The 21,622-nt window shown below is 35.0% G+C and overlaps 2 protein-coding genes across 10 annotated transcripts; both read left to right on the top strand.

The window, feature by feature from the left end:
- The first annotated feature begins 6,583 nt into the window (after positions 1-6,583).
- On the top strand, positions 6,584-7,132 carry LOC114714399 (classical arabinogalactan protein 1-like). Its single transcript, XM_028899140.1, has one exon. It carries the CDS (start codon positions 6,584-6,586, stop codon positions 6,983-6,985), a length of 402 nt encoding a protein of 133 aa, XP_028754973.1. The 3' UTR covers positions 6,986-7,132.
- Positions 7,133-7,830: 698 nt separating this feature from the next.
- On the top strand, positions 7,831-20,097 carry LOC114714384 (probable acetyl-CoA acetyltransferase, cytosolic 2). Of its 9 annotated transcripts, none has more exons than XM_028899122.1 (16): positions 7,831-8,156; positions 9,192-9,308; positions 9,408-9,597; positions 14,924-15,022; positions 15,447-15,611; positions 15,729-15,834; positions 16,170-16,308; positions 16,611-16,688; positions 16,778-16,843; positions 17,102-17,187; positions 17,578-17,677; positions 17,759-17,869; positions 18,258-18,299; positions 18,448-18,534; positions 19,448-19,533; positions 19,910-20,097. In XM_028899122.1, the coding sequence occupies exons 1-16, from the start codon at positions 7,935-7,937 to the stop codon at positions 19,941-19,943; spliced, it is 1,728 nt and encodes a 575-aa protein (XP_028754955.1). In that variant the 5' UTR covers positions 7,831-7,934; the 3' UTR covers positions 19,944-20,097. The 9 variants fall into 9 exon arrangements, 8 of the variants coding, with proteins under 8 accessions (XP_028754955.1, XP_028754954.1, XP_028754957.1 ...); XM_028899121.1 differs by having other exon boundaries at positions 7,832-8,156; positions 15,447-15,620; XM_028899124.1 differs by lacking the exon at positions 14,924-15,022 and having other exon boundaries at positions 7,832-8,156; positions 15,447-15,620.
- The last annotated feature ends 1,525 nt before the right edge of the window (positions 20,098-21,622 follow it).

Raw genomic sequence — 21,622 nt, 5'->3', positions numbered from 1 at the left:
GGAATTGGAGTAAAATCAGTATCATTAATTAAGATTGTTGGATTTGAAGTTATTTTTATTGTAGTGTGCTTCGCGGATTCAATTATAGTTGGGAATACGGGCCAGTCTGTCACAACCCACGGGTTTTGCGGTGCGGGTTGGAGCAGCCCACATTTTAGCAGGCTGGAAAAATCTCAACCCTAACTTGTCACAGTGAGATGGCGGGCCAGCTCGTCAGCCCACCATTTTTTTTTTTATTCTCAATTTTCAAATCTTATTTTTATTTAATTTTTTAAAATAATAAATGGTGGTCTAAAAGTTTAAAAGCAATCACAAGTATAAATGATGTTTGACCACGTTTAAAATAGTCAATACAAATATAAAATAATACATTATAAATATTTTACATGATTAATATTTAACATCAACTCATCAAGTGATAAATTTTATAATTTTTTTTACACAAATGCCATGTTTGATACAAAACACTATCTCTTAATAAATTAGAATTGCATTTTTCTAATTTTTTTTAAGTTCATTTACGATGTTTTTCCAAAACATTTTTTTTCTGTAATAAATATTGTCTTATATTTGAGGTTATTAAAGTTTTGCTATAAATACAGTATGCTTATTTTTAAAAATATTTTTTGCTTATAATATTATAAAACATGAAAATTGAAATGTAAAAAAGAGAAGAAAATTTTCAAATATAATACTCCCTTCGTTCCTTATTATAAGAGACATTTAATGCTTATAGCATGTTCCCATATATAAGAGACACTTAAAAGTTGTCTCTATTTTTTTGTATTGATTTCTTATTTTACCCCTATTTATTTTGTCACCAACTCGTACTCTTTCTCCCTCCCACTTCTCTTTCTTTTAATAATTTAATTGTTCTCTCTCATACTTTCTCTCCTTATTAATGGGGGCATTGTTGGAAAAAACATTATACTTTTTACACATTAATTGTCTTTAACTAATTTTAACTATTTTTTTTATCAACACAATTTGGTTATTTGTCTCTTATAATAAGGAACGGAGGGAGTAACATATTATTTATATTGAAAAAAAAAAGTGGTAGGTTAGGCGGGCCAACCCGCCAACCCGCAGGCTAGCTCGCCATAGCCCGCGAGTTATACGGTGCGGGCTAGAGCAGCCCACACCTTGCGGGCTGACAAAATGCCAACTCTAACCCGCTCTTTTATGGCAGGTTGGCAGGTTAGCCCGTGAGTCACAACCCATATTCCTGACTCTAGATTCAATCCAATGAGATGTTTTGGTTGATGAGAGACAAAGAGTGAATCAGTGATAATACGATAGCAAAGTGGAAGGAAAATGTTTAAACCTGGTTATGGCTCATGCTAAAACCTAGATTTATAGTCAATGCAAAATATATATATACTACCTCCGGTCTTTAATATAAGACCTTATTTGATTTTTATTTTGATCCTAATTATAAAACCCCAATTCATTTTGTTTCTTATATTTATACATTTTTTCTTAAAGTAGTCTTTTTAATAATAATAATAATTATAACCAATACACTTGATTAGCACGGATATTTTAGAAAAGACAGTACCTATTTATTACACATAACCAATTTAACTTATTTTTTTAATCTTCTTAAATTAGTTAACTAGCTCTTATAATTAAGACCATAAGTAGTATATTTCTTAGGTGATATTCTTAAAAATCTCAACAGGCACATCTAATCTAATTTGATACAAGCAATCTTTTGTCTCTTCTTAAGAAAAGGAAAACGAATATAAAACTCCCGTAGTTTCATTGGTGAAAAGTAGCTAATCAATTCTTTGTACTTTCTATTTTTTAATTTCTGTTGAGTAATTATAATGGTTTTTTTAATTATAGATGTTGATTCCTATGCTATATTCATAATTTCATAATTTGTAAGAAGAGAAGCGTTAATAGCTAATGACACGATTTTCATTTAGATCAATTTTATCACATAATCTAAATAAAACTAAAATAGCTAGATTAGGAGAGACCGTTGTAAGTATAATATTTTTTATTTTTATATTGATAATAAATAAATTTTATTTTATCATTTTATTTCTAAAATATTTTTCTAATAACACTCAATATCCAATATACTCAGCACCCTTAAATAATTTTCTGATAACACCCGGTTGGGATGTCCCACTTGTCCTGTCTCAATCTCGGTCGATTCAAAATGGGACAAAACATAGTTACTGGACTATTCTATTTTGTTCTATGGTATTTTAGTTTTTTTTAAAAAAATTACCTATTAATAATTACTATTAAGTTATTCAATTAATTTATTAATAATTGTTTTTATAGTAATTTTTATATCTTTAGTTGCAATGTCATTTTAACAAAATCTTTTTTTCAATAAAATAATTCATGAAACCATTATATAATAATTTTTATTTTTTTTACCACATTACTTTTACACTATTTTTTCATTATATAATTAGGCTTTTAAAAAAAACTTTTTAGCATTTTTTTCTTTAAAAGCCAATAGAAAACAAATATTACAACATAAAAAAAATCAAGACCCAGAATTGTAAGGGATTATTGAAAAAATTTGAAACATAACATTCCATCCCAATCCCAGTGGGGTGGAACAACATGACTAGAACGAAAGACAGGACAAAAATCCTATCCCTTCTCATAAATACCCATAACACTCAATATCTTAAAATATTTTTATTAGTAGCAACAAGCATTATAAATTTAGAATACTAAGTGCAACCCTAAAAATATTTTTAAAGTAAAAATTATTTTAAGATATTGGATTCTATTGAAAAATACTATATGATGATAAGTGTATAAAAAATTATTTTTGAATATTAGGCGTTTATTAAAAAAATTTCTAATATGCCAGGTAATACTAAATGTACTAAAAATTATTTTAGGATACTAGGTGCTATTGAAAAAAATATTTTAGACTATTGAGTATACAAAAAAGTATTACAAGATACTAGGTATTATTAAAAAATATTTTAGAGTTTTGAATGTACAAAAAACTTTTTACCATAAAAGCACTCATGAAAAACATATTTTAATATGTTGAGTGTACCAAAAATTATTTTAAGATACTTGTTGTATTGAAAAAATACTCCAAAAATACCCAAAAAATCCCCTCATTTTACACCCAAAACGGTGCCGTCGGACGACACCACACATAGAGATGCCTAACAACAACAACAAGCCTTATTCCACTAGGTGGGGTTGATTACGTGAATCACACAATGCTATCGTGCTCTGTCAATAACCCAGTCCTTAGATATGTTGTTGACTAGGAGGTCTCGTTCAACGACCTCATTAAGTGTTCTTTTCGGTCTTCCTCTGTCCCTTTTTATGGGATTCATCTTGTCTGATTCACCCTCTCACCGGGGCCTCCAATGGCCTTCTCTGCACATGTCCAAGTTATCTTAAATGATTTTCAATCATTTTCTCTTGGATAGGTGCCACACCAACTCTTATCCTGATATTTTCATTTCAAATCCTATCTTTTCTTGTATGACCACATATCTATCTCAACATCATCATTTCTACTACCCTGACTTTGTGCTTTTGTTTTCCCTTTATTGGCCAACATTCACTACTATACAACATAATTGGTCTTATAGCAGTCCAGTAAAATTTTCCTTTAAGTTTCTTAGGTACTTTCTTATAGCAAATAACTCCGGTAGCTTTCCTCCACTTCAACCAGCCAGCTTGTATTCTATAAGAAACGTCTTCATTAATTTCTCCATCCTCCTGTATAATGGATCCTAGGTATTTAAACTTTGATACTTGAGGAATGATTTGCTCCCCCATGTTCACCTCCAAATCCCCATTGCCTTGCCTCCCTCTAAAATCACAATGCATATATTTTGTTTTGTTCTTGCTCAAGTAGAAACCTTTCGACTCCAAAGTCCTTCTCCATAACTCCAATTCAATGTTAATCTCTTCTTTTGATTCCGCCATGAGAACTATATCATCCGCGAAAAGTAGGGACTTAGAGATTCTTTCTTGAATAGGTTCAGTTAGAACATCCAAAACAATGTTGAACAAGTACGGACTCAAAGAGGATCCCTGATATAGGCCAATCTTAATAGGGAAGTCCTTTGTCTCACCTCCAGGCGTCCTTACACTGGTAGTTACCCCCTCATACATATCTTGTATGGCTTTGATATAAGCAACCCGTACACCTTTCTTTTCCAAAGCCTTCCACATTACTTCTCTTGGCACACGATCATAAGCCTTTTCCAGGTCAATAAAAACCATATGTAAATCCCTTCTTTTACTTCTATATCTTTCTATTAACCCCCTCAGTAAATAGATTGCTTCTGATGTGGATCTCCCTGGCATAAATCCAAATTGGTTTTCCGAAATAGAAGTCTCCAGCCTCAACCCATATTCCATCACTTTTCCCCACAACTTCATTGTATGACTTATAAGTTTTATCCTTCTGTAGCTTACACAGTTTTGAATGTCTCCTTTATTCTTGTAAATAGGAACTAAAATGCTTCTCCTCCAATCATCCGGCATATTCTTAGAGCGTAAAATTTCATTAAAAAGCTTGGTTAGCCACACCTCACCCTCATCGCCCAAACATTTCCAAACTTCAATAGGAATACCATCATGCCTAACGGCTTTACCATTGTCCATTTTCTTTAGAGCTACCTTAACCTCTCCGATACAGATCCTGTGGTAGAAAGCCAAATTTCGATCATCTTCATTAATTAGCAAGTCCTGTAAATCCTGAGTCGCATAATTGCTTCCCTCATTAAACAACTTGTAAAAGTAAGCCTCCCATCTGTCTTTAATATCACCATCAGTAACTAAAACTTTACCATCTTCATCCTTTATACACTTTACTTGGTCCAGATCTCTCTTTTTCCTCTTCCTTTGTTTCGCAATCTTGTAAATACTTCTTTCTCCCGTCTTTGTTCCTAACTCCTGATAAAACCCCTCATAAGCTTTAGTATGTACTTCGCTCATTGCTCTCTTCGTCTCTTTTTTAGCCAACTGATACTTTTCCTGGTTTTCTACACTATTATAAAAGTGTATGGCCTTAAAACAATCTCTTTTCTGTTTGACTTTCTTTTGCACACTCTTATCCCACCACCAAGTCTCCTTATCTCTCTGACCAAAACCTTTGGATTCTCCCAAAATTGCTTTAGCTACCAAATGAATCCTTGTAGCTATCTCTTCGCACATCATGTTTGCATTTCCCTGCGACTCCCAAATCCCTTCCTCTAAAAGGGTCCTCTTGAATAACTCCCGTATCTCACCCTTTAACTGCCACTACTTAACCCTGGGTTTTACCACTTGATGGTACTTTTGCCTGGTACTCTTAAAACGTACATCAAAGATAAGTACTCTATGTTGGGTAGTCATCCCATCTCCTGGAATCACTTTGCAATTAGTACGAAATCTTCTATTCGGATTCTTAACCAAAAAGAAATCAATCTGTGATTTTGATACACCACTTTTGTATGTAATTAAATGCTCATCTTGCTTCTTAAAACAAGTGTTGACAAACTTAAGATTGTATGCAAGAGAAAAGTCGAGAATAGATTGTCCTAAGCTCCCCAAAACCAAAACCACCATGAGCCCTGCTGAATTGTCCTGCTTCCTTACTAACATGTCCATTAAGGTCCCTACTGATAAAAAATTTTTCTTCGAGTGGTATGCTTTGAACCAACCCCTCCATATCTTCCCAGAACATATCTTTAAGGTGTGCCTCTGCCCCAACCTAAGGTGCATAGGCACTAATGATATTGATAGTATCATTTCCAACAATTACTCTTAACAATATTATTCTGTCATCAAACCTTTTAACCTCTACCATGTTTTTTTTCCGTGTTCCATCAACAACAATGATACCAACCCCATTCCTTGATTCACCTTTCCTGTGTATCAAAGTTTATATTCTCCAAGTTCCTTGGCAGCTTCTCTAGTCCATTTGGTTTCTTGGAGGCACAAGATATTAATCTTTTTGTCTCTCATAACTCCTGCTACTTCCATAGATTTCTCATTTAGCGTCCCAATATTCCAAGTGCCAAATCTAATCTCATTCTCATGAACTAACTTCTTTAACTGCCTCCGTCCAAGAGAGTGCGGTAGCCCTCGCTCGTTTAACACTACATTCGGGCAACGATGTAGCGGCTCTAGCTCATTTCTCACTGTACTCGAGCCATACAGCGTGTCATTTCTGGGCAACGACCTAGCATTAGCATAATTACTTCGTTGATCCATGTTCATGAGATTCGAAGGGTTTTTACATTAGCTGTCGAGGGTTTAACACAACCCTCCTTCTTTATTCGGGCTTGGGACTGACTATACAATATAGGCGGAGTTACGTATAGAGATGCCTAACTCATCAAAAAAAAAAAAAAAAAGAGATGCCTAGTTGGATGGGAATTATGAGAGCGTGTGCCTATTTGGGAGGCTTAATTTGGACCAAAAGTTACTTATTTTTGGTAGAAAACTGATTGAGAAATGGAGTGCAGTTTGAGAGAATTTAAGTCCAATTGAGCTTATCTTTCATGATCTTAATATATGTGCGTTTCTTTGAAGCTGGAAGAAGGAGCTTATTTTTTAAGAACTTACCAGCAAGGACCGTTGTGATATGTCAGAGCTTATTCCCCCTATTATTTTTCTCTCACTTCTGCCATATTATTCCCTCATATTCCTTTTTTCGTCACCCAACGAGGTCCGTCGCCTCCTCGCCAAAAGCTCCGTCGGTGGTCGCTGTGAGCTCCATCACATCTCCGCCGTGAGGTCATCATCTTCAACCACGGCTCCATTGGCTTCTTCTCCATCTCTGGCAAGTAGGAGCTCCCTTCCATCGCCTACTGCATCATCCCCTTCTCCTTCTCTAGCTCCATCTCCCACCGCCAATACTCCTACTTCGATCTCCATGCCTCCTTCTGAGGCTTCAGCGCCTATTGAGAACGACGCTGCTACGAATCGCTTTGCCATTGCAGGATCTGTTGCCTTTGGCATTGCCGCCGTCGCTTTGGTCATGTAAAGCGCCGCATTGTGTAGCTTCGAGAGGTTACTCACCACTTTTTGGTTGATCGGTGTTTAGATTATTCAATTTTCTTCATTTAATTTTGATCGTAGTATTTATTTTTCATGCTTGTTGATTCGAGCTTTTATACGGTGTGACTGATGATATTCGACGCATCTTATTTTATAAAATATTTGTTATAATTTTGATCTCTTAACCCCGTTATGGTCAAATGCAATTAATTAAATCCACCGAAAATGTAATTAATTAAGCAAGCATAACTAAAGTGGGGAAAAAAAGATCCGTCGTCTCCTTTAAAATATTACCTCTGATCCTTAATATAAGATATAATCCACTTACTATAAAATCTAGTTTAAATTTTATTTTGGTTTTAAATATAAGACACTAATTTACTTTATCCCTAAAATTTATTTAATTTTTTTAAGATAGTTTATTTCATAATAGTAGTTTTGATCAATAAATTTGATTAGTAAAGATATTTTAGGAAAGACAACACATATTTATTATAAATAACTAATTTAACTTGTTTTTTTAATTTAGTCATTTTATTATTTATTAAAGTTCATACCTATTTTGGTAATTTTTCAAACAAATTTACTTTTAATCAATCATAATTCAAACAACTTTTTATTAATCTCACTTTTACAAATTAACTTTTTTAAACTCTAATTCAAATATAATTTACTTTTTCTAATTTAACTTTTACTCAATTTTATTTTTTTAAAAGTCAGATTAAAAATAAATTATTTTTTCCCGGTCAATCCAAACCACCCTATATAATATTAATAATCAATAAGTATTGTTAAAAAAGAGAGATAAAGCGGGAATTGTCCCCACGCCCAACCCAACAAGGAATAGGCATAGAGAAAGCGGGAAAACGAAGAACGATATAGGCTTTCTAACCCCAAGTGGCGCGTAAATACATGCGGTTGCCGGCGTGACTCCGATGAATCTATTCAAGTTGAAGGCGGTGTCTACACTCTCTGACGAGGATAATCCTGATGACACTTTGAAGAAGCACATTATCGATCTTGGAAACGCCAGCGAAGTCATACACTTCCGGAGGTTCATTCCCTTGGATCAGTCATGGATGTGGTTCGATTACCTCAATAAGCATATCCCGTGGACCAGACCTATCCTTCGCGTCTTTGGAAGATCTTGCATTCAGGTCTCTCTCTTTCCTTTCCCTATGGCTACGATGCATGTGTTATTATTTATTGAAGTTAGGGATTAGGGATTCTGACCCAAAGACAAGTTAGTCCGTCTAACTCTAATTTTATTATTTTCCTCTCTTTTTGATCGTTTATTTGTCTCTCTGTTTCAAACCTTCACGTATTTTCTGAACGGATCACTTCGTTGACAGAAGGCATTTGGATATTATTGTATGAATGTCACTATTTTTTCCGATAACATGTATGAATATTACTGTTACCATTATTACTATAATTGTTATGGACAACAAAGTTAGTGCCTAACTTCCTGAATATTTGTTATGGAAATAAAGATATTTGCTTCTCTATACGCCTGTGACAGTCCTTGAATAACCTCGACAAAGATGAAATTTTATGTATAAGCAACTGCTTGCTTATTATTGTACTAAAAAAATAATTAGCGCACCATCGGTTGATAAAGAAGTTTGCAGTCTAAGTGATTTTATGGAACATTACATCTGCTGTCCGCTCGCAGTTGTTGAATTGCTTGTTTGGGTTTGGTTGTTTTCAATGTGAAACCAATTACATTAATATTGAGTTGTCAAAAAAGAAATTTTGGTTGCGATTGGAACTTCTGTGAAACTTTCTGCGTCACTGTTGTACTTTGTTGTTATCAGTGTCCGAGAATGTGCTATTGGCTTTGCCTTGACACTGCATGATACAGAGCTCATGTCATAAGATTGATCATTTTCATTAAAATTTTGTTGAGTGTAATTGAATATTTAGCTGAATTCTGTTTATTCAAGCGAGAAGGAAATTATTGGTATCATGACCATTTATATGACCACCCTTTTGGGTTTTCCCCACATGGGTAATTACTGATACAGACGGCCCTCACACAAAGTTCTGAGAAAGCTGTTATTTGATCGTAAAACTAATTTCTTTTAATTATGTATTATGCAACAACCGTAATCTCCTTAAACAGTTTTATTCTTCATACATCTGGTTAACATTGGGACTTCTTGCTTTTCATGTTGTTTAATTTGCCGCAGCCTAGAGACATGTGTTATGTTGCAGCTCCAGGATTGACGGAATTGAGTTACAGTGGATATCAACCACATGCTTATTCTTGGGATGATTACCCGCCACTGAAAGATATCTTGGGTGCAGTATGACTCATGAAAATTTTCTGTTCTAAGTGCTGTTAATATTTTGATAAATTTGGTAGGCTTCGTTAACAGCACTTAATACCTCCCTTATTTCTGAAGGTTCATAAGGCTCTTCCCGGGAGTAGTTTTAATAGCATACTCTTAAATAGGTACAAAGGCGGTAATGACTATGTGGGTTGGCATGCTGATGATGAGAAGCTATATGGACCAGCCCCTGAAATTGCTTCACTGTCTTTTGGATGTGAACGTGAGTTCATTTTGAAGAGGAAACCAAGTAAAAGATCTAATGGTTTGTATTTCTGTCTTAGTGAATTTAATTTAGCATTGCAGTTCCACATTGATTTTGTACTTTTCTATTTCTGTCTTCTGAATGATTAGGATGATCTAAGGCTTGCTTGATCCTGTTATGAGAATCTGTTCCCTCATCTGTGTTTTGCTCACACTTTCTTAAATAAAATTTCAAACTTATTTGATTATTTACATTGTTTTTAATTCATAATGGTATTTCATTTATTTATTTTAATATTATAAATTATCATTTGAATGAAAACGAATCGAGTATTGAGTTTGAGATTTTCAAACCACATTGCATTACCCTAACAGAATCAAACAGACCCCTAAAATCCAGTTTTATATTTCTGGGTTGAAAGGTCCCTCTATCATATTGACACACAGTCCTTCAACTTTAGTCGTGTTTGATTATATATATTTTGCGTTTTTGTATACCTGGATAATGAAGTACATTGTCTGTGTAACACAAAAGCCAGAATTGTTCCCAGAAGGAAAAATAATATTTTGGTTTGGATGTGTAGAGGGAAGCGGTGAACCTTCGAAGAAGCGATTAAAGAAGAACAATCATGCTGATCAACATACATTTACACTCAAGCATGGATCACTTCTGGTGATGAGAGGTTATACACAACGGGATTGGCTCCATTCTGTGCCTAAGCGAGCAAAAGCTGAAGCTACGCGCATCAATCTCACATTTAGGCGTGTTTTATGACTGGCTCTGAAATGTTTTTAGGAAATGCTTTGGATTACATCTTTTTTGAAGCGATCCTGTTTAGGATTTTGTTGCCTCGAGCACTTCGAATTTTAACTGTGGCAAACTCCATGTAATTGATGGCATGAATCCTACTGCTCTCTCTAGATATAAATATACTACGTCCTTGATATAAAAGCTCATATCCTGAAGATAAAAAGTCAATCTATTTTATTTTTTCATATTTATCTATTTTTTATTAAGACAGTTTTTATAATAATAATAGTTTTAGCCAATACACTTAATGGACAATAATATTTTAGAAAAGTTAACACTTATTTATTACAAATAACTAATTTAACTAATTTTTTTAATCTATTCAAATAGTTAACTAGTTTTTATATTAAAGATTAGAGATAGTAGTTTGATTTGATCTACAACGAACTTACTTTAAAACATACATTCTAAGAAGTATTTTGATCCAAATGTTACCATTAATCGACCGCCCTACTTCAATATTTTATATCATTATTTTTACAAAAGAAAATTTAGATTTTCTAAAATTTATTTTTTCTCTATTTTGATTCTAATGAGCTATAAAATTTTTTTTTTTGACCAGCGAGCTATAAAATTATATACATGTATATATGTATGTCTGCTAATTACTAATTTAAATGATTGATTATATTTAACGGACTTATTAAGTTGATTCACGGTAAAGATCACCAAGTAATATCATTTGACACTAAGTGTAAGACTAGGAGCTTATTGGATTTCGAGTTAGGAAAAAAAAAGAAAAAAGCACAATTTGACAAGGTATGGTACAAAGCGCCTGGGCCTGATGGATTTAGTGGGAGATTTTATCAGAGTTCTTGAGAGACGGTGAAGGAAGAAATTTGGTTGATGGTCAGGGACTTCTTTGAAGGAAAAGGTGATATTACTGTCATTAACGAAACCAATGTGACACTGATTCCAAAAGTAGACAGACCTGAGGATGTGAATCAGTTTAGACCTATTGGTCTATGCAACTTTGTCTATAAGGTAATCTCTAAGGTGCTGGCAAATAGGCTCAAGTCGTTTCTATCCAACTGCATTTCAAGAAACCAGGGAGCTTTTGTCCTAGGCAGATTAATTCATGATAATGTAACTATTGCTCATGAGGTATTTCACTTCTTGAGGAGAAGGAGGAATGGTGTGAGATGTGATTTTGCTTTGAAAATGGATATGAGCAATGCTTATGATAGGCTGGAATGGGATTTTGTGGAAGCTACCCTTCTCAAATTCGGTTTTTGTAGGAAGTGGATTAATCTGGTTATGAAATGCATATCTTCAGTTAAACTCAACCTATGTCTTTCTGGTAGGAGAGTGGCAAAGATCAGTCCAGGAAGAGGCTTAAGGCAAGGAGACCCCCTTTCCCCATATGTTTTCATCCTGGTTGTTGATGTTCTGTCGAGTATGATCAGGAAGAATGTGGAGATGGGTCTCTTAAGAGGTATTAAACTGTCAAACTCTTGCCCCATGCTGACACATAGTTTCTTTGCTGATGATGTACTATTCTTCATGGATGCTAAGGAATGTTATTGTAAGAAGTTAGCTCAGCTTCTGGAAGATTATTGTTCTGTATCTGGACAGCAGGCAAATTTTGCTAAATCTGGAGTAGTTTTCTCAAAAAATACTCCTGGAGAAGTAAGGAGAAGAGTTTGCAATATTTTGAAGATTGAGGACATAGAAGAGCCGGGCAAGTACTTAGGAATTCCTAATGTATGGGGAAAACCAAAGAATTAGGCCCTTGCTTATATTAAGGATAGAGTTGGTAGGAAAATCAAAGGGTGGAGCAGTAAATTGTTGAGCCAGGCTGGAAGAGAAGTACTTATAAAATCAGTAATCAATGTTGTGCCTATGTATCCTATGTATTGCTTCAAGTTTCCCAAACAGACCTGCAGAGATCTGGACAGAATGATAGCGAATTTTTGGTGGAATGAGGGGAAAGAGGGAAGGAAGATCCATTGGAAGGCATGGAGCTCTATGACCAGATCTAAGAAGGATGGAGGAATGGGATTCAGGGACTTTGAAGCAATGAATGATGCTTTATTGGCTAAAACAGCTTGGAGATTGATGAACAATGAAGAGGAAATGTGGGTAAAGGTGCTGAAGGGAATTTATTACCCTAATACTCCATTTATGAATGCCAAAATAGGCCATAAAGCATCTTGGCTATGGTCCAGCATTCTGGATGGTAGAAATTTGCTGAAGGAGAATACTTTCTGGAAAGTTGGTGATGGGAAAAGGGTAAATGTGTGGTTTGATAGATGGATACTAGAGATGAAGAGAAGGTTAGCTGATATAGTGAATGTCCCGGAAGAAGCAAAAAAGTGGATCGTTTCTGATTTGATAATAGATGGCAGGTGGAATATGAGTAATCTGCAACCTTTGATTTTTGTGGAAATCTTACAAAAAATCTGTAGTATTGGATCTGATCATTTCCAAAGAACGGATGAGCTTATTTGGGATAAAACAAAGAATGGACTTTATGTTGTGAAGAAAGGTTATGTGGAGGCAAGGTCAAGAAGAAATGTGATTGATGGTAGAGCGAGAAGCTCCTTCTCACTACCAAATGATATATGGAACTAAGTGTGGAAATTGAGGGTGCTGCCTAAAATTAAAAATTTCATGTGGAGAAGCTTGGTAGGTGCAGTACCAGTGAATGAAGCTTTGGTGAGAAGGAAATGCAGAACATCTGAATTATGCCCAGTATGTAAATTAGAAATAGAGACACTTGAACACACCCTTTTCTTATGTCCATGGGTAAAGTGTGTATGGTTTGCTTCTACATTAACCTGGAAGGTTGATAGTTGTAAATTCCAGAGTTTTGGTCGCTGGATAAAAAAGATTTTATATGATGATGTGTTGCTGAATGACTTCTAACTTGCTTATGTGGTGTGGATTATCTGGTTGATATGGAAGGAAAGAAATAGTGGAGTGTTTGAGTTCAAAGAACCTGATCCCATTAAGGTCGTGAATGCTGCAGATAAAGCAATAAGGGAGTTTTGGAGAGCAAAAGGGTGGCAGATAGATAGAGAAGAGGAGATGAAGAAAAAAGATCAATGTTCAGTATGGTGTCCCCCAACTGTAGGTATGGTTAAAATTAATTGTGATGGCTCCTTTACCCCAGACATGGCTGCTATCGGTTTAGTCTGTAGAAATGAAAATGGTTTGTTCCTATGGGGATTCGATGAAGGAGTTAAGGCAGATTCGGCTTTTCTGTCTGAAGTCCTTGCTGTTAGGAAAGCTGTGCTTATTATCAAAGAGTTGAATATGTCTCATGCTATAATTGAGATTGATTGCTCATAAATCGTTTGGTGCTGGAAGAATAAATCAGTAGATTATGCTGTTTGGAATGGTAGATGGGAAATGCAGGAGGTAATTGAGGCCTTGAATGATTTGAGTGGTGTAGAAATTACTCTTGTTTCAAGGAAGAGTAATGAAGCAGCAGATTGTCTTGCTGTTAGTTGTAGAAAGGGAGTGTACCCTTATGGGTGGGTTGATAAACCAACACCCCTCCTGGAGAAGGCTTTGGCCGTGGACCTGGAAAGGTGGGAATTATTCAAGGCTAATGAACGCACCTCTTGTAGAAGCCTAGATACCAGTATTGCTGCTTCAGGAATATGTGATAGCTTTGAGAAATGTGGTATTGGCTGATTTGTTCTTGGCTTGTGCTCCCTTGCTTGTTCTTTCTGTTTGATTTCGGTGTTTTCTTTCTGTTTTTGTTTTCTTGTTGCTGTTTTTTTGTTTTGGTTCAGTTGTGTGGTAGGTTGTACTCCTAGGACTTTTTGAGCATTTTTCCTTTTGGACCTTAAGTGGCTATTAGCGTGTGTATCTGTTTGTTTGAGTTTTAATAAAATGGACTCTTGTTTTGGCAAAAAAAAAAAAAGACAAGGTATGGTACATCAAAAGAAAGAAAGGAATTACCACCCAAAAAAAAAGAAAAGAAAATAAGGAATTATCAACAAAGGTTGACGTTAGGGGAAGGAGGTAGTCCCACGACATGGTGATGCAATGCTTGAATCTTATCTGTAAAAGGTATACTTGGATCCTAACTCCAGCAGGATATTGTAGGTAAAGACCGAGTAAGGAAAGAAGAAAGCAAAAAAAGAAGTTATGGAATACCGTGACCCCAGTTGTGTTTTGTCGGCAATTGTAGCTATTCTCGATTATTGATCAGCTTACTTTAGTACCTTTTTCTATCATGTACTCAAATTTTGCCAGCCTCGTCTTTACTCACACTTCTAACATCATGATCATTCATTGATGCTTTTGTTGTCAAGAGCTTTCTCCTTTCTGATCTGAGGGTCTTTCCCGACGATTCAATGTCTCCTGGCCCTGATTCTGTAAAGCCACGAGGTTTGGTTTGATTTGACAGAATCATCATTTATCTATATCATATCATCACATAAATTCATAAGCAACATCTTTTTGGACTTAATTAGCTTGCTGGTATATTCCCTTAAAGTAGTTAGCTACTGCATATTAGAAAAACAACTAATTCATATCAATAGTTTTCCCAAGTTAAAGTCTTTTTATTAATTATTCATCCTCTGCTGAGCTCGGGTCTTCTGGGTGTATCTGATTACAGATGTCTGTGTTGTTGGTGTCGCGCGGACGCCAATCGGTGCTTTCCTTGGCACTCTTTCATCTATTTCAGCGACGGAGCTTGGTTCTATAGCAATTAAGTGTAAAACTACTGAACTTACTCTATTTTTAACACATCACTGGGGAGAGTATAATTCAGTAAATTTTAGCAGGAAAATATGTTTCCCCCTATAATTTGAGCTACAAATTTGTGTTTGGTGATCACCATGAACTGCCACAACAGGCAGTCGACACCTGTGTTCGATAAGTGTGCAGCTTTATCATCATTTAGAAAATGTTATCCTTTCGACTTGGAGATGTGCTGAACATAGACCCTCACATGGCGAGGACACGTCTAACCCAAAAAGAAAGCAACCTAAATAGAAATAAAACGAGCAATCAGAAACTCCATCGTAATGAAACAATAAAAGCTCTTCCTATTTGTACTAGTACGGGATAATGTTGTTTGTATCTTGAAGTTTGGTGGGTCAATGGATTCATGTTAGTTTCCATGTTTGAAACTGCAGCTGCTCTCAAGAGAGCAAATGTAGATCCATCACTCGTGCAAGAGGTGTTCTTTGGGAATGTTCTCGCTGCAAATTTAGGGCAAGCCCCTGCCAGACAGGCTGCCTTAGGTGCGGGCATACCTTCATCTGTAATCTGCACTACTATTAACAAAGTTTGTTCAGCAGGTATAAAAGGTAGGCTTTATTTTATATATTAAGAGATCATCTCACTTTAATTTAAGTTTGAATTGTTGTGAATGAGAGGTGAAGTCATGTTTCTATTTATTTTTTTCTTCATTGCAGCTACTATGCTTGCAGCGCTGACAATACAATCGGGCATTCATGACGTTGTCGTGGTTGGTGGTATGGAAAGCATGTCTAATGCACCCAAGTATATGGTACAAGCAAGGTTTTCCTTTCTTTCTTAAATTACTGAAAGAATGATACATTTTCTCTTTGGAAAAAGTTCTGGCTTTAGAGAGCTGAAAGAATATGTTGGGGATAACAGGAGGAATTATTTTTGCTGCTATTTTGGGTTGATGTTTATTTTGCTTCTTTTATAATTAATCAATCACTTGGTAGTATTTCAAGAAGTTAATTTGGAGATTTGGTTAATAAAAGTATATATTAGGACCGAGTAGCAAAGTATGGAACTTGAGTCTCACGTCAGAAAATCTTGACTTGGTTTGCATGTTTGGTTGCTAATAATCTCAACATGTTCTGTATATATTGTGTCTAAAACAGGAAGGGATCTCGGGTAGGGCATGATACTATCGTTGATGGTATGATCAAGGATGGCCTTTGGGATGTTTATAATGACTTCGGTATGGGTGTTTGTGCTGAGCTATGTGCTGATCTTCATGACATAACAAGAGAGGAGCAGGTATTACTCGTTGGCGGACTGTATTTTAAAATTCTTTAATGTATTTCATTCTCTCATTCTTTTTATCGATATTATTAATTATTTTCACTAGGTCATTTAGTTTTGCCCTGAATTACTATCAACATCCTTTTTGCTTGTTGTGTTGGTATCTAGTTGCTTGGCGTTGTCAGTTGTTGTCCCTTTTTGTTTTGGTTTTACCACCATTTTACATGTCATTAGTCCTCCCGACTTTCACATCTGTTTGTCTTGCAATCCAAGTTTTATATTTCTGTTCCATTCCACCGCACTGTGTTGCTTTTCAGGATTCTTATGCGATAGAAAGCTACGGGAGAGCAATTTCTGCTCAAAATTCTGGTCATTTTACATGGGAGATAGTTCCGGTTTGATTTTCCAATTCCTAATCATTTTACATTGTTGAGAATATGCAATGGTTTCGATGTGGTTTCCATGCCGCTATCTGCACTTTCAGGTTGAAGTCTCTGCAGGAAGAGGGAAGTCCTTCACCTTTATTGATAAAGATGAATGTTTGGGAAAGGTAAATAGATAGGGCGTACAAATTTTCATCTAAGTAAACATGTTTCCCCTTGCATTGCATGGAGTTTGAGGTGAACTGCCCTTTTTATGACTTATAAATAGTACAGTTTGCTAGCTCTGAACTACAGAAGCCTTTAGGGTAATCCTTATTTGGAATTTACTTGATCCATGGTCCTTATGACATTCTTTCAAATTGGAATACGATGTGAATTTATGCACTTTGCTTGATATCTCTCATAATCTGTTTAATTGTCTCTAGTTTGATGCTGCAAAGCTAAAGAAGCTTAGGCCAAGCTTCAAGGAGGATCTGGGTTCTGTAACTGCTGGCAATGCTTCTAGCATAAGGTCCTCTTTCTCTTCCCTTATGATGCGTCTCTCTGCATACTTGGCATATCAGAAGTAGTCCTGCTTATTGACTAGGTCAGTGAGGTTTATGCCTAGAACTAGAGCTGAAGTCAATCGTTATTCTGGTCCCTTGTCATGTGACATGGCCTGTGTCAGCCCTCAGTGTAATGGACTAAAACTTATGCTTAATTAGTCTAGTCGGGTTTATGGGTTGGCTCCAATGCAGATTTCTATTGATACCCATGTAAATTTTGTGGGAACAACCCATTACCTCATTGCAAGAAGTTTGACTGCTGATTGTACACCATGCTGTAATTTAAGGATATCGTAATCATAAAAGTTCTTAACTGCTTGCTCTTTAATTGATAATTAATGTATTGACTTGACCAGTGATGGCGCTGCCGCATTAGTGCTAGTGAGCGGAGAGAAGGTGCTTCAGCTTGGATTGCAAGTAATAGCTAAGATAAAGGGATATGCAGATGCAGCTCAGGTGCTATGACTGGTTATTGGAACTTGTCTTGGCCTTGATTAAAATGAACAACTCAAAGCTGAAGTGAGGTTCTCTTGGCAGGCACCGGAGGTATTCACAACTGCGCCGGCTCTCGCAATACCAAAAGCCATATCAAATTCTGGTTTGGAGGCTTCTCAAATTGATTATTATGAAATAAACGAAGCCTTCTCTGTAAGAATACATTCTACTCATATTTTAGGATTTTGTACCTGTATTGTCGAATCTTGACTGGAACAGGAAAGGGAGTAAAAGACAAGGAAATAAATCCTCAAAATTCCAAGATCAATTCAATGTTTTTATAATAATGGCCATCGGCAATGACTTACTAGATATGCCTATTCATAAGCTGCCAAAATAAAATCTGAAAAGAATGGGTGTCCTCATCCTACAAGGATACTAGATATGGAACGCTATGCCCAAAAGCATTTGATCAAATCCCAAATGTTATCTCAATTCCCTAAATTAAAAACCTTAATTCCCATATAATCATCACACTGTTACAAAATAAAATGAGTGAAAATTTTAGTCATCTCATACTGCATTGTCATTTTCTATGCAGGTTGTAGTTCTTGCGAATCAAAAGCTTCTTGGTCTTAATCCTGTGAGTGTTGGTACTGCCGCTCTTTTGGTGGATGAAATCTTTTTTGCCTGCTGATATGCTGTTTCTTGCTTCTTTTTTTCTCTATCCCGTCCTTATATGGTACTGGCTTAAATCTGATAGATGATTGTGCCTTTTGAATTCAACGTAGGAGAAAGTTAACGTGCATGGTGGAGCTGTAGCATTGGGACACCCCTTGGGCTGCAGTGGAGCTCGTATCTTAGTAACACTGTTAGGGGTAATTCTTAACCTCGATTTGCTCCTCTTCTATACTTCACTAATTAGTAAGAAAAAACAACATTTGAGAACCATAAGTTTTATTAATGATAGTTAAAGACCTTAATAAAATTAAGACTCCTCTAAAAGACCAGAGAAATAAGTTACTATTGGTGCTTCTTAGAATTACTGATGGAGGAATCAGAGGTCTTATGGTATCATGATGTGTAAACGGTTGGGATGGGGGCGGACTAAAACTTTCACAGATTGTGCTGAGGATATAACATGCTGATCAGAAACGAGAGGAAGGATAACTATTATGAAGGAGAAATTTGATTCATCAGGGAAGTAACTTTCAGTTAGGGAAGCCAATGAATGCGCTATAGCCAAGTTTGCTCAGAGCAATATTGATAGTTCCTATATATAGTTCAACGAACCAACCTCCGTTATGATGTCTTCAACTAGCTGAGAATGATAAGGCTGGTGTTTTATACCGGCAGCTTATGTAACTTGTTGAACTTCTAATTGTCCATTCATGTAATTTGAAAAAAAAAAAAATTACCGTCTATAATCCCTAATGTTAAAAAGATGTTTTAAATTTATTATTATCTATACATGAAAAAACCAGTTCTATAATATCTGAAGATCATGTTGTAATTTTAAGGTATATGAGTGGTAATTTTAGGAAGCACATAAAGTAATGTATTTCTATGGTCCTTGATGATACTTTTATATTTAAAAGTTCATAGTTAAGGGTCTATAACTCTCATTTTCACAATTAATTGGTAAGTTTTTGCTATTATAAATTCTCTAATTTTGGGTCTCTACAACTCCAGCATAAACTGAATTTGGAAATAAAGCTCTTATCCTTGGAGAGTGTTATTTATTATTATTTTTCAAATTTGAGGATGTGTTAGTCAAGTTTTGTGACGCAGGTATTGAGACAAAAGAAGGGGAAGTATGGGGTTGCTACTATCTGCAATGGAGGGGGAGGGGCGTCTGCTCTCGTCTTTGAGCACATGTAATCTTTTTTTCCCCTTTTAAGTCTGGCAAGACAACTCAATTCCAGAGTTGATATTAGAGTTATTAAGATAAGGTCCTGAAGAAGGGAAATTCTCTTTTAATTGTTTTGGCGTAGTGATTATGTTAAATAGTAGTATTATTCATGAATATTTACCTAATAGAAAGGCTTTACAGTTAAAGTGGGTTTTGGCTGTCAATGAAACACCTCAAATGAGAGGGAAAAGATTTGAGTCTTTTATAGGAAAGGAAAGATGATTAACAGTTTAGCTATTTTGTATAATGATCATTAGCAATTCGAAATTAAGTAAATGTTAATGGTCTTTGCCTTTTGTAAACAAATGTGAAAAGATTATGGAGTTTTTTGCATTTTGCAGGCCAGTTTCCAGGGTTGGACTTTCTTCATTGTAAGGATGGTTGGAGAATAAAATGTATTGTGATTCTGTTGAAGAAAGAATGGTTATACTTCTGATTTACATCTTGCATTGTGTTGTACTACGTGCGGTCCTTAGTATAAGATCTCATCTGACTTTTATTGTGCTCTTAAATATAATACCCCTATCCACTTTATCTCTCATATTTATATTTATATATATATATTTTCAAGGTAGTCCTTCTAATAATGGTAATTCTAACTAATACACTTGATTAACAAAGATATTTTAGGAAAGACAATACATATTTATTACAAATAACTAACTAATCTTATTTTTTTAATCTCCTCAAATTAGTCAACTAGCTCTTATAATTAGGACCGGAGGTAATTTATTTATCTAACTTCTAAGGATGTAGGGATGTTATTGGTTAGTGAATGTGATTGAATGAGAATGAGACTTCTCTTATAAAACAAACATTTGTTTGTGAAATTTGCAAGTTTAAATTATAATAATCAGAGGTAAATGAAACGAGAAGCCAGAGGAGGATTATGATAAAATTGAAAATATAGAATAATAAATTAGAAGTACGAGTAGTATATATTTCTACATATCAAAAGATCTAATTAATAGAACTATTTTATTTTTTTTCGAGGGAGTATATCTGTAAGATAATTAGATCTCATTTTTTTTTAAAAACAAAATTACATAAAATCTTTTATTGCTGTATATTAATTATACTTCATCAAATTAAAAAGTGAAAACAACGACACTAAATGTATAAGATTTATTTAATATTCTGTATTAATATTATAAAAAGGGATTTTATATCGAAAGTGACACTGATATTAATAATCAAGAATCTCACTTTAAAAATGTCACATTAAGTTATTATTATTAAAATTTAAAAGTGAAAATTTATCTTTTGTATAAGTTTATTTTCATCCTCTTAAAATATTGAGCCCACAATAGTATTACCATTTATATTTTATCATGATCATTTGATTTTTTTCTTTACAAAAAAATTCATGACTTTGTCTAAATTTTTAAACAAAAATAATGTTTCTCAAAATACGAAGCCTAATCATATTAACCCGATAATAATATTAGTTTGAGAGTAAAGTAAATATTTTCCTTTTATAGACCAAGCATGCCTATAATATAAATTTTTGAACCAATTTCACCATGAAATGTCCAGCGTGGCATGTTAAAGATCTGCCTTCATCTCCACAAATACCTCCATGAATTTCTCAATTGCAGAGGGAGAAAATAATGTCTTATTTTCTCTTATCTTCTATAATCTTGCTACCCTGTACGGTTAACATTTACTGTTCTAATCACACCACAAACCTGCGTTCTTGTACGCTAAAATAGCAAAGCCAATTCACAAACCAGTCATATTTTGGAGACTTTCTTTTTTTCAAAGGCCTAAAGCCTCTCATGCTCATAATCCAAACGTTGGACATAAAAGAAACCTGCGTGTTTTCTGTCTGGGTTTCTTTCAAGGTCCAACCATCTTCCTCCCTTAAAAAATTCATCATCTGGCTTCTTGCACTTCAATCATCATCATCATTGTCTCCAGAAACATCAAACTTTAAGGTAATTAGTCATCATTTTGATGATGATCGGCCCTTTGGTCATAGTATTATGTGTTTCATGGCTCATTTGCGACAGTTTTTTTTGGTTTTCGTTTTCGTTTTTGGGTAACGCAGAGAA

Source organism: Neltuma alba, unplaced genomic scaffold (assembly GCF_004799145.2).
Source record: "Neltuma alba isolate B1F8T4 unplaced genomic scaffold, ASM479914v2 tig00011501_pilon, whole genome shotgun sequence".
NCBI lineage: Eukaryota > Viridiplantae > Streptophyta > Magnoliopsida > Fabales > Fabaceae > Neltuma > Neltuma alba.
Note: the sequence above shows the minus strand (reverse complement) of the source record. Positions and strands in the feature narration are given on the sequence as shown.